The following is a 12,561-nucleotide window of genomic DNA, read 5'->3' on the forward strand; positions in this document are numbered from 1 at the left end:
AGTTATGCTACAATCTCTTAGCGTAAACATTTCATAGCATTGGATTAATTTAATGTGGAGAAATGTGTTCTCCTTTGCAAGGAAGAAGTTATAAAGTCATATTACTAAAGTACAGGTGAGAGAAAAAAAATTTTAAATATGTATTTTGTCAATAACTGATTAAAGACCACACTTCCTTCAAATCATAAACATCTTTCCTTGAATACATTCCCTTGCCACTCATTGCTCTGGAGCGCTTTTCCCATCCAAATCCAGTTCCTCATAATGACATAAAGTACTGAATTCATCAGGTGTGTAACAGTCACTGGTTTGCACAGTCTGAAATCATGCTGGTAAAATCTTATCAACTCCCTCATCGGCCAATGTAGGAGGTGTTTTTTGAGTCTTCCCAGTGTTCATTCTCAGTCCTTGTCTCCAAGAAGCTCTCCAATTTCTTATCTCTGACCACTGTGAAGGCGTTAATTTCTTTTATTGGCTGTGTGTGAAGAAATGGTCCTGAATATCCTCAGCCCTATTCTTACCTATAGAAAATTCACCCAAGGGAAGAATTTCCTCCCCTTTCTCTTTTCTCTGAAGTTTCTACTCTTACAATCAACTCTCAGGCAATTCTTTTTTGCCTTTTGTTTGTTTCTCTGGTACCATATTCCTCCCGCTAGCCTTTGTCAGTTCCTCTTTCAGGTTCTCCACTTCCCTCTCCTCTTTCTCACGTGTTTCTTCTTGCCTCAAGAGATTCCATCAACAGTGTTAGTCATTATTTTTGAATGCAATTCCACTTTATGCTCACTCTGAATTAATAAAATATGTAGCAGCTATTAGTGCAAACAATTATGAACTGGCTGGGAAAAAAAAGGAAAATCCTTGAGGATGTTTTCACACACAATAAATGCATGCTAATTAGGCTTCTGTGAAATGCACTTTCAGAGAGAAACAAGATCCATAATAGATGTGTGGATAGAACCTGAGGTTCAGAATATCCTTTTTGTATTTCTAAATCTTCATTTCACACCCTCTCCACAAATCAAAGTAATCAAATTAATAAATTGTAATAATTTAAAAGATGTATTGACTCTTTCTATGATGTCTTCCACAGCTTTTCTAAAACCAATTTCAATTAATAGGCAAAACTATTCTAGTAATGGTTGAGAACGTAAGGTAGGGAACAAGAATATGTTAGTGTATGGCCATCACTACCCTTTGTGTTTCCTTTCTGAATGGAGGAGTTCAGAAAATGAATAGCTCAATTTTGATGGAGATAATAAAGAGGGAATATATGTGTTATCGTCTCTGAAGAACAAAATATGCAATCTGGAGATGAAAACAAAAGATAATTTTAAAAGTTCCTGGTGTGTAGTTATAAAAGGCATTGGTTGCTTGTGTGAGTGGAAGGTACATTAGACTGTAGCTACAATCATGTGCACAGCTGGCACGGCTATGCCTACCCTCTGATATTAGTTGGACACTATGCTTGGTGGAGAAGGACACAGAAAGAATGAATGTGCACAGCTCTGCAAAGTAGATGTCCAAGAATTAAAAGAGCAAATTTGAAGTCCCAACAGAGGGATTGCTATTCCTCAGGAATACTAGAAAATGTGTTTATTATGGTTGAGTTGAGGATGGACAAATACTTTTTTAAAAACTGTGTTATAAACACTTTGCTGAATTTTGTGTATTTGACATTCTGATCTGGGCTTTTGATTGTGCTTGCAGACATTAAAAAATGTGATGCTTTTAGCAAGGGTTTTTTTCTCATACACTCAATAATGTAGTACCCTCAGAATTTGGGTCTGGGCCCATTTTGCTTTGGAAATAGTGTTTTTTTCTATCACTATTTTGGGGATCTGGCATTAGCATTAATTTTGGCAGATCCTATGGTCGTTATGCTGGAAAACTCCTGGAGACTTTTATGATGATTCTTAAAAAAATGATGACTGACAGAAAATTGAAGAAGATACTTATATGGAAGAAAAAAAGAAGTGAATGGTTAAAGATACATAATGTGTTAGGGATAACCTCAGTTTTTTCAGGCAGCTTGGGGTTCCAGATATCTGACATCTGAGATAGATATGAAAATTTATTAGAAACAGGACACGCTGAGTTTTGGCAGGGATGCTGGAATCAAAGGATGAAAATAGCAATAATGCAGAGAAATACTGAAGTCAAGAATCAGAGAACTATTGACGCACAAGTTTTCAAATATGAAAACTATCTTCCTAAAGCCACAAAGTAAAACCTAAAAAGCATAGCCCGACTCTTCTCATTCCTTCCGGCTCTTAAGCTGTGTTGTTATGACACCACAGATTCCTTGGCAGAATTACAGCATTAACCTTGGGCTCTATTTTTTATTTGTTTTTGAATTACACTTGAAGTGATTTTATTTGTTTTTTTTTTTTTTAATTAAAAAATACATGTATATCTGTATGGATTTGTGCGTGTGAGTTCAATGCCCCTGGAGGCCAGAAGAGGGTTCTGGTTTCCTTCAAACTGTAGTTATAGGTAGGGGTAAGTTAGTCAACATGTGTACCCGGACTACACTTGGGTGGGGTAATTGAAGAGAGCTGATGAGATGAAGAGGAAAAACAGTGCTGCATTCTTAAGGATGGCCAGGAACTTGCCAGGCAGGAGAGAGTAAGAGTTGTGCTTTTTGTATTGAGGGATAAGCAAGAGCAATGGCAGGGAAATCGAAAGAATACAACTTCTTTAACTAAAAATACTACCTCTGTATAAGCATTGCCAAAATCAATACTGTCCTGTCCTCTTACATATAGAACTTTAACAACATCTCTTCAATAAAAAAGGATTTATGCACCCACTATGCTGGGAGAACAGATTAATATCGTCCTAGCTTGCAAAGCAATTTCCTCTCAGTGGGATTGTTCTGAAAAGTTCACTTAGAAAAAGTATACAGAAGGGAACAGGTGAGAAAATTCGCAGCATGAATAGGAAGCTAAAACATAAGAAATTTCCTTTGAAATTATTTCTAAATGTGTTTTCCAAAGTAGGAATTTTATATGTTTATTATGTCCACATATGGATGTATTAATGTGTTAGAAACATACCCATATTAGATGTGCAGATAAATGGGACAAAATAATGACACTTTAGCCAGAGAGTTTCTCTTGCATAGGAGGATCATTTTCATCCAGCCTGCTCACCCCTGTGGCTTCAGAGCCATTGCTCACAGATGAATTTGCCTATGCCACCCACATGCAGAATTGGTGGCTGTAGCAGTCCCGTCAGAGTGATTCATAGTGAACTAAAAAAGAGGTCACTTGAAGAAATAAGATGCGTGCTGTTTTGCAGCATCTAACCCATCGCTCCTTCTGGGTGCCGACACAGATCAAGTTGTGTGGGATGGCTGCCACTTCCTTTATAAGACTCCTTAGTGAACATAAGCCAGATGAACTTAGTTCCTTGGGATTGTTGTTTACCTATTTTATTTCATGAAAAACCATATGAATAACATTTTGAAATTTAAATATGTTTTATCAGATTTTATATTTAATAGTTAAATTATAGTTAAGACATTAATTGAGTGGATAGTATAACATGAACATTGCTGGTGCTGGTCCGGGATGTCTTCTTTTAAAATTCATTTTACATTCCAACCACACTCCTCTGGAACCCCCTCCACTCGCTTTCCCTCCGGCTCACTCTCATCCACTCCTCCTGAAGTGTAAGGCCTCCCATGGGGAGTCAACAAATCCTGACACATTACAGTGAGGAAGATTCAAGCCCCTCCCTGCTGCATCAAGGCTGAGCAAGGCATCCCACTGTAGGGAATGAGCTCCAAATAGTCAGTGTCTTGATTTTTGCAGTGACTCACAAACTAATCACCATCCATACTTTCTGTCATAGCAGTGTGCTTCTCGCAGCTCATGTCTGCATGATATCCTCCTGTGTCCACAGATAATAATACAAATAATCTACAGTTTGAGCATTTGCTTCACATAGACAATCTTCTGAAGGTTTCATGTGTATTATTTCTTAAAGTCTTCCATCATATTATGATATCCAGACTATAATTAGTAACTTAGTTGAGGAAACGAGGCTACAAATATTTAAATCGCATTCCCCTGATAAGACTAATTATTGTGCTGTATTATATCCAGCATCCATTGGGCTACATTGCCTCCTGTTGCCCTGTGTTGTAATCAATGCTGTGTACAGATAAAATATTAACAGCCAGAAAGGTGAATTAAAAGTATTGGAAAAGAATGTTCTCAAACAGGTGTACTGTGTGTGAGTTACCAACATTTCTGCATTCAATGAGACAGAAGAGAATCATATGTGACATGTGACAAGACCTATGTTTAGTATAGAAGTTGGACAGTAATAGAGAACAGAGGAATAGGAGTTAGTGTTAACCAGGTCATCCAGTCTTCAGAGGGTCTGATGATGACTTGGCTGTTCAATACTCACTTACACTACAAATGGAAGACCATGGAAAGCAGGCTATTTGGGATTTATAACTTGGAATCACATGACTTACTGGGCCAGAGCACGGAAGAATGGAGAAAGACCAGATCCTAAGCTCTTCTGGTCCAGTCTTTTCTGTCTCAAGATGCAAGTAAATATACTTTAAACCTCTTCTCTTTCTCCATCATTTCATATCTATAACATTCAAGAACAAGTATGTATTTGTCCACTTTCTCTATTGCAACTTCCTGGGAGGAAGAATTTGCATTTTGTTCATCATATTATTTCTTTCTTCTAGAATTTTTTTTTAAGAAAATAGTGAGTGTTCTGTGGGTGTTAGCTGAAGGAGGGAAGGACAGAAGAGAGAAAGAAGAAAGAAAGAATGAAAATGATGTGTTAAGATCCCATCAATCACAAATATATTCAAGTTTTAATACCCTGACTCAGATTCTTCATTTAGCTTTCATAAATGTAATAGGGCATGTGACATCCTGTGACACTGATTTCAGTTTTCAAATATATTTCATTAAAAGCAGATCCAGTATTCAAATACATTTCATTAGGTGCAAAGTGAATGGAATTTTCTGTATTTACACAAATATATACTATGTGTTGATAGCTTTTTATTTTCTTCTTTTAGAGTTTAAATCATACTAAGCTGTAGGCAGCTTAATTTTAATGATTGTGTTCAAGATATTATCTATGAATATTGTGTTCTTTGGCTTCTGGGCTAGGTTTTTTTTTTAAATCAAAAATCCTCTTTTAATGAGCAGATTGTCTTCATATTACCTCATTTTCTAAGCAATACTGTTGCCTGAAACCTTGGCCCACCTTAAGATGTAACTCAAATTGAAAAGATTAAACATTTATATTCTTATCTACTTTTTACTCACATTCATTAATTTCTGGGCATTTCCAAAGATTTTTAGAGTGTAATGATAGCAGTGACTCTTATGCATCACACTCCTAAAAAAGAGATATTATGCATGTATAGTCATTTTCTTAAAACTTAACCTCCTCCTCATTCTTGTTCTCCTCCTCTTCTTCATCCTGAGTTCTTGTCATCTTTGTTGTCTTCTTCCTCTTCCTCCTCCTCTTCTTTTTGAACTCAGTAACTTTACTGGGAATTATTTTGTATTAAGCTTCTCTCCCCTGTAATAAATGCTGTGACAGGCATTTGAAGAGGCATATTTACTTTAGGATTAATCCTGATTATAGAAATTTCAGTTAAATTGTATCTATTATGGCTCATTTTTAGTAGCATTGTGTGTTCTGCTATTTATAGGATGTATTGATCTTGTTGATTTGTATAAATAATTTTCTTACGAGAAAATACATTGCAAGCAATACTTTGATTTGTAAGTATTAGGGTCAAAGAGTTTTCTTTCTTCGTATTTTTAAATGGTAATCTTTAAGCTATGTAAACAATAAGGACTAGGATTCTCATGAGCTTATTGCAGTATAATTTAAAACTTTTTAAGTTCTCTACAGTTTGGGCTATTTTAAGAACCCCTATAAAAATGAAGTAATGATATGCTAGTCTAGGCTGTAGACCAAGTCAGAATTGGGTAAGGGAACTCAATCCAGAATCCACGCAATAAGTAAGACCGGATGAGTAATGTAGAATCATGAAAAGATGGCAGAGAAAGTCAGTAAAAAAGATCCTGAGACATTCTCATTTAACACCTTAAAGACTACCAGAATTAGAGAAATTACTGATAAATTATAGCAAAGTTAAGTCAGCGAAAGACTGTTTTACCATAGTGTCTGTCTCTTTAAGATGGCACTAACAAAAGGGCCTAACTCATCAGATTCTTATGAAGAAATTATTTATTTATGCCACTTTACTGAGTGGTTAAGAAGATTGAGTTTTTATTTATTAAGTACCCAGAACAATGCTAGCATGAAATAGTTTTTTATACACATTAATAAATACACTTATGATGTTCAGTTCGCTGTTTTGACTGTTGGCTGGATCAAAACATGAGATTAGTCATATCATGTTTTTAAAGATACAATCCATCAATCTTAGATGTTTTATTCTTCTAGTTGCTGGGCATCAGACCTGATTGCAGTGAAACTCAGATGCACGTATGACACTGCGAGCCATTACAACTTGATTCATATGCCTTCCACCAACTTGACAATGGCATCTACCCAGTTTTCAGTGGAAATATTCCATTAGTAAATAACACTAGTGTATAGATTTGTTTACTCTAGTGCCTATAGAGCAAGGAAGAGAGGGAGAAAGAGGAAGCTAGGATCCATACTATTGACTGTGTCTCAACTAGTAGATCTTCCAAATGATCAACAAACTTCAAAGACTTGCAGAAAAATAATATCAATATCGGGAAAATATTAAAATGCTTTATACGAGTACTAATTTGACCAATCCTATTGTAATAATTCATGGCTTAATGCTGGATCCATAGAACAGTGCTGGGTTCATTGTCAAAATTAGCAAAACTAAGACAATGTATATTGAGTTCATGCATTATTCAATAGATGTGTGTACTTGTGGGTGCTCCTGGGTGAGCGTGTGTTTCCTGAAAAATTGTCATTTTAGCTCTGGACAATTCTGTAAGAAGCATAGGTTGCAATTCTAGCTGTTGCGAATGCTTACTAGTAGAAGAATGATGTCTCTGTTCTTTCAGATATGTGAAGAATAAAATGCAATTTAGTTATTTATTATGAAGTAAAACTACTCATCCTCATTGTGTCTGTTTTCCCTACAGAAAGATCACAAATGCGTATATCTTGAATAGTTTGGTCCCTCAAGTAACAGAATGAAAGTTTCCATATGCCTTTTGAAAATCCTGGTAATCACAAAAGATTAACATTTACTAAGCATCCCACATATTGCTTTTAATGAAATCCATTGTTATACCCTGTACTAAATATGAAAATAGAAAGTTTATCAGTAATAAAACATATGATGTTTCACTGCTTTTAGAGATAATCTAATATCCAAGTTTAGTATGAATTTAATTATCTACAGATTAAAAATATTACATAATTATTTATCTCAACTAACTTTTGCCCCTTACAGTGAATTTAAAAATAAACCTTATTATAGCACAGTAACTCTGCAAGGAAGGGGTTCTTAAATGACTGAAGAGGCAAACAGCTGTAATTGAAATGTTACTTCTGAGGAACAATTTACTGAGCACTGTGGTTTACCATAATTGTTGACAAATCCCCCTAAGTACCATGCCTCTGATTTCTTCATGGTATCAATCATTGAAAGCAATTTAGGAAATAACATCTGGATGTACGTTTCTGCTATTTTATTTACATCATTTGTCTACATCATTACGATTCTCAACCTTTCCAATTTGGTACAGTAAATATACTCTGTAATATCTATCATGGCATGGTCAAAGGATAATTTATTGTCAAATAGAAAAATAGGTCAACAATAATGTCACTTGATGATCACCCCCCCACACACACACACGAGCTTAATAAAGCATCTCACCAGTATGCATTCCAGTGCAGTGGTTGATATTTTATTAGGACTACCTGGCTATAGCACTAGTGTAATTACTGAGCTGTCAGAGTGATAAGTGGGATTAACGGCAGCCTGATGCACTTTAGTCTGCAGAGCGCTTAGAGAATTGCAAGATGGTATTATTATCAGAGTCTGCCCATTCCGGCATATTCATGGCACCAAAAGGAAAAAAAAGAGAGAGAGAGAGAGAGAGAGAATGCTACAATTCAGGTTTGCATTGCCCTGCCTCATTAACATCTGACATTTCCAACAGCTGTTATTTGTGAACTAGCTCAATAATAAAGGGAGAATTATTTGGGAAAGAGGCTTAATAACCACAATGGAAAATCCTTACGTTGTCGGTGCTGTTAAGTGACTCTGTTTATGTTGAATTTAAGACTTCTCTGGAAGGACAGGAAGACATATGCTGCATCTTAATTCAGTTCACTCATATCTGCTGACATTATAAGGTCATTTTCAGTTGTCTTTATTAGTCATGTTGGATGTTTGAAAGAGAAAATGCAGAAAACTTGATTAGAGATAAGTAGAATCAGTATGATATTGTCTCTCTGTCTAGTGCCATTCTTTCTTCCCGTTTTTCCCTCTAGGTGTCTGTCTGTCTTGTGTGTGTTTAGCATATATATGCATATATCTATATACCTCTATCTATCTATCTTTCTTTCTATCTATCATCTATCTATCTATCTATCTATCTATCTATCTATCTATCATCTATCTATCTATCTATCTTAATTAGATATTTAATGGCAAGGATGTTTAAACGGTTAAGGTGACATATTAAGAGAGAAAAATGTTTTGCTGGGTTTCTGACTGTGTTGCATTGGTACTTGGTAGAAAGACAATCACAGTGCTATTGATGCCCTCCTTATTTATCCACATGGTCACAGTGCTATTGATGCCCTCCTTATTTATCCACATGGTCACAGTGCTATTGATGCCCTCCTTATTCATCCACATGGTCGTTCCCCACACTGCATTCCCTCACCTCAACTCCAAGGACTGCATTGGTCGAGTCTTTTCTTTTTTTTTTCTTCTTTTTCTTTCCTTTTTTTTAAACATAATTTTGTGATGTATATTGCAGGATATACTTCTAAGAAATCCCTTTTCTTCTTCCTCACAGAGAGTGTTTGGGGGGGGGGGGATAGAAAACAAAACATTCTGAAAGCCTAAGTCTGAGTAGATAGGAATCCAACAAAATGACAGATGTGAATCTAACAATGGCATTCAGAGCAATGGCAGGGGAGAGGTTTAATGACGACATTTCACAGAGGACAATTGATTATGAAAAGCCTTCAGTACTCCTTGTGAAAAATTTAATTTAGAGAGAAGGCTAAGGGCATAAGCCATAGAAAAGAGACCAGATTTAAAAACAAGATATTAATTAGATTCTGAGAAATTGCTTCAGACAATGCCGAGGATGGCCGTACAATGAAGTGACAAGGAGACGGCCATTGTTTTCTTGAAGCAATTGAACTAAGGTCTTTACACTTGGAAGTGGATACGAAATGAGGGCCCTCAGTCCTATGCCAGTGAGGAATGTAGAATTCATTCTTAGACAAATTATTTTAGGGTTCTGCTCGTCTAACACACATGGCAGTAGCATATTGTCTGAAGTTCTATCTCCAGCTGAATATCTTCCTTCATCTTCTCTTGTTTTAGTCAGACGAAATCCCACCCTGACATATTCTTTCACCTTCAAACCTTGGATGTACTGCTTCCACTCTGGAGCCATTCTTTTGTTTTCCTATGCTACTAATCCTACATTCTTTGCTGCCTTAACATCCACCCATCTTTGAGGTATTTGTAAAGTATTATGGCACTCAACAAATCTTTCCTGACTCCTCCTCCAGAATTACTAACCCTCCCATATACTCCCTTATGCTGTGTTTTGTTAAATCTTACGTTGATCAATTTGAAAATTGAAGTGCTCTTTGTATTTCTTCACTTTCCTTTAGTTTATATGTTCCACGAAAGGAACCACTATGTTTATGTTCTTCATATCTTTCATTCTTTTCTGCTACTGTAATGAAAATAACCAAGATTGAATTATATGCAAAATAAAAACATCTATTTAGTTCACCATGTGGGAGATTACAAGCCCAGATCACATGGCACAGGCTATCATGTGAGTCCTATGGTAGATTACACACGTATGAGAGAGATAACATTCAGCATTAAAGAAAGTCAAAGGGAGGCAAGGATGGAGCAAGGCTTTCTCTTCTATACTGAGTCTCCTGTAAGAATGAACATGACATCATCAATTCTTTCTGAAACTAGTACCCTAATGACTTCTGTTTCCATTAGACTTCACCTGTCAAAGGTTCTAGGCTACCTTTCTGCATCATTTCTTTGAAGACCAAACTCCTTACTTGACTGACAAGCTCAATCTGTCATACGGGGAATCAGTAAATGTTGGAAAATGAATGAGTAAATGAACACAAACACACAGACACATACACACCGTGTACAAATTAAGAATAGTGCAGTCAGTATTTGCATCTGTTTCTATTCCACAATAGAGTTGTACCATGGTGGTTCTTACAGTATGGTTATCAATATCACTTCAGAGACTAGAAACTTGGAAATACCAGGAGTTCCTTGGTAAAATAAGTATATCTATCATGTTACCAAATGTCACTTAGGTATATTAACTTTCAGGAATGTCTCTGGCTGGTTCCCCATGAAGAAGATTCTGAGTTAAATTTGGGAAGTGAAGGGAGTAGAATTGGGTATAGAGTAGATCCCTGTGATGCAGTATCCCACATTGTCTCTCTAAGCCTCTCATTGACCTGCGATTGCAGCAGAGCTGCCCCAAGCAAAGGATAGGAAGACCTTATTCCTTTCCCTTAAGGTAAAGGCAGCCGTGGGAGAAAATGCTTTGTTCTCGAAGGGAGTGAATCTGGGCAACTTTTTAATTATTATTTCTTCACACTTGTTTATTACATTTAGAGTTTTGCCTGCTAGAATTCATTTTATTTTTTCTCTGTGTTTTACATTTCAGCCACAGATCTCCCTCACACCCCTCCACCCACTCCCACTCTTTGAAATAGTTGTTACAGCGCTTACTTGTGCTGTGCCTGAACTCTATGCTTCAAGACAACAGAGAGCCGGCTGAAGGGAAGAGGGAGGGAGGAAAGGAGATAGAGAACAGCAGGAAGCTTGGAGAGAGGAGAGAAAATAAGGACATTGTGACTGTTACCATCTAGATCTCCTCTGCATTTGCATAGTAATTGTAGTCTCTAAGACTTACAAGCTGTGTCATAAAATATTGCATTTATTAAACAGTGTACTGGTATATCAAAAAAGTGGAAGATTCCATAAAAGAGTGAACGATGTATCTCTAGGTTAACACCTCCTAAAACTTAGGAGCCACTCTGAGAGGACAGGATGCTAAGTACCAGAAGGGCACCGTTCCACATATCTCAGGAGGCATAAAAATTTAGTAGAGACTGAATATTTATGGTATCACTTGATGAATGCATGCTTAAAATTTTTCAATTTTATTTGTATTTGTTAAGTGTCAACTCAGAGTTGGTCTAAAAATAAAAAAAGAGAGAGAGATGATGTCGTTTTCTTTGTAATTTTTTTTGACACAGTTATTCTATTCCCCAGGTGCCTGAAATGTGCAGACGCCCCCTGCCAGAAGAGTTGTCCCACAAATCTTGATATTAAGTCATTCATCACAAGTATCGCCAACAAGGTGAGCTCAGAGGTCATGGCCATAATGAGACTACAACACACACAAACTCACAGCAGATGCGGTTGCTCCTGCCAGACCTGCACAAGAACAAGCCAGTCAGCATCTGATCATGAGGGTGGATCTCAAGCCCCACTCTGAGCTGAGGAGGAACTGACAGTTGATGGCTTCTGTGGGAGGGAGAGTCAGTATTCTTTAAGAGAGTGCCTGTGAAGTAGGTTAACTCTGCAACTATGCGCTAGTAGGTGGGCTCAGCTCCGTGAAACCATAGACAGGACAAATTAAACTCAAGGGTTAAAGAAAATAAAAAAGGAGACACAATGTTGGCAGTAGGATAGGGTAGATCTGAGAGGAGTTAGGGAATTTGGAAGAGTGGACAGTGAATATGATAAAAAAAACCCCCACCATCTCTGCATGAGTGGAATTATGAAGGAATTAATTAAAATGTTATAAATGTTTTGAGATAATCATTGGTTACTGCTTAGGTTGTAGGACATGAATTTAGTTTTCATGGTTGTACTTAGTAGGATTTGAAGTGCTAAATTTTTAGTCTGATTGCTTGATAATAATCCAGTGAAAACTAATGACCTTGTCACTTTCTTCTATGAAGAAAATGAAGCATTATCTTCCAATGTTGCTGCAAAATACTTAGTGTAGAAGTGACTACTGTCTCTCTTTGTTTAATGTGGTGAGTCTTGCAGCTGTAGTGATTCTGCTGTGGCTGTTTATAGTGACTATTGAGTACCTACTGTTTGTTAGTACCAAGCATTAAGATGTCCTTGCTGTGGCCATGTCAGCAGCATCACCTTAATAGTACATTATTGTAGCATGTCTGATCAAAACCAAGAGACAGATATTGGTGTTCAACCTGAAGGTCAGAAAAGCAAAACAGGTAACCACTGGCTCTTACCTCTACCTCAGTCCAAAATAGACATTC

The 12,561-nt window shown here is 36.8% G+C and overlaps 1 protein-coding gene across 1 annotated transcript in view; it reads left to right on the forward strand.

The window, feature by feature from the left end:
* The window catches only part of Dpyd (dihydropyrimidine dehydrogenase), a 752,991-nt gene that overhangs the window by 153,979 nt on the left and 586,451 nt on the right, over nucleotides 1-12,561 (forward strand). The window contains exon 4 of the mRNA XM_050160025.1: nucleotides 11,540-11,627. Within this exon, the coding sequence (XP_050015982.1) occupies nucleotides 11,540-11,627 (88 nt within the window). The remainder of the gene's footprint in view (nucleotides 1-11,539; nucleotides 11,628-12,561) is intronic.

The sequence above is a fragment of the Alexandromys fortis genome, unplaced genomic scaffold (genome assembly GCF_014885135.2).
Source record: "Alexandromys fortis isolate MF-2015 unplaced genomic scaffold, M_Fortis_MF-2015_v1.1 scaffold_19, whole genome shotgun sequence".
NCBI lineage: Eukaryota > Metazoa > Chordata > Mammalia > Rodentia > Cricetidae > Alexandromys > Alexandromys fortis.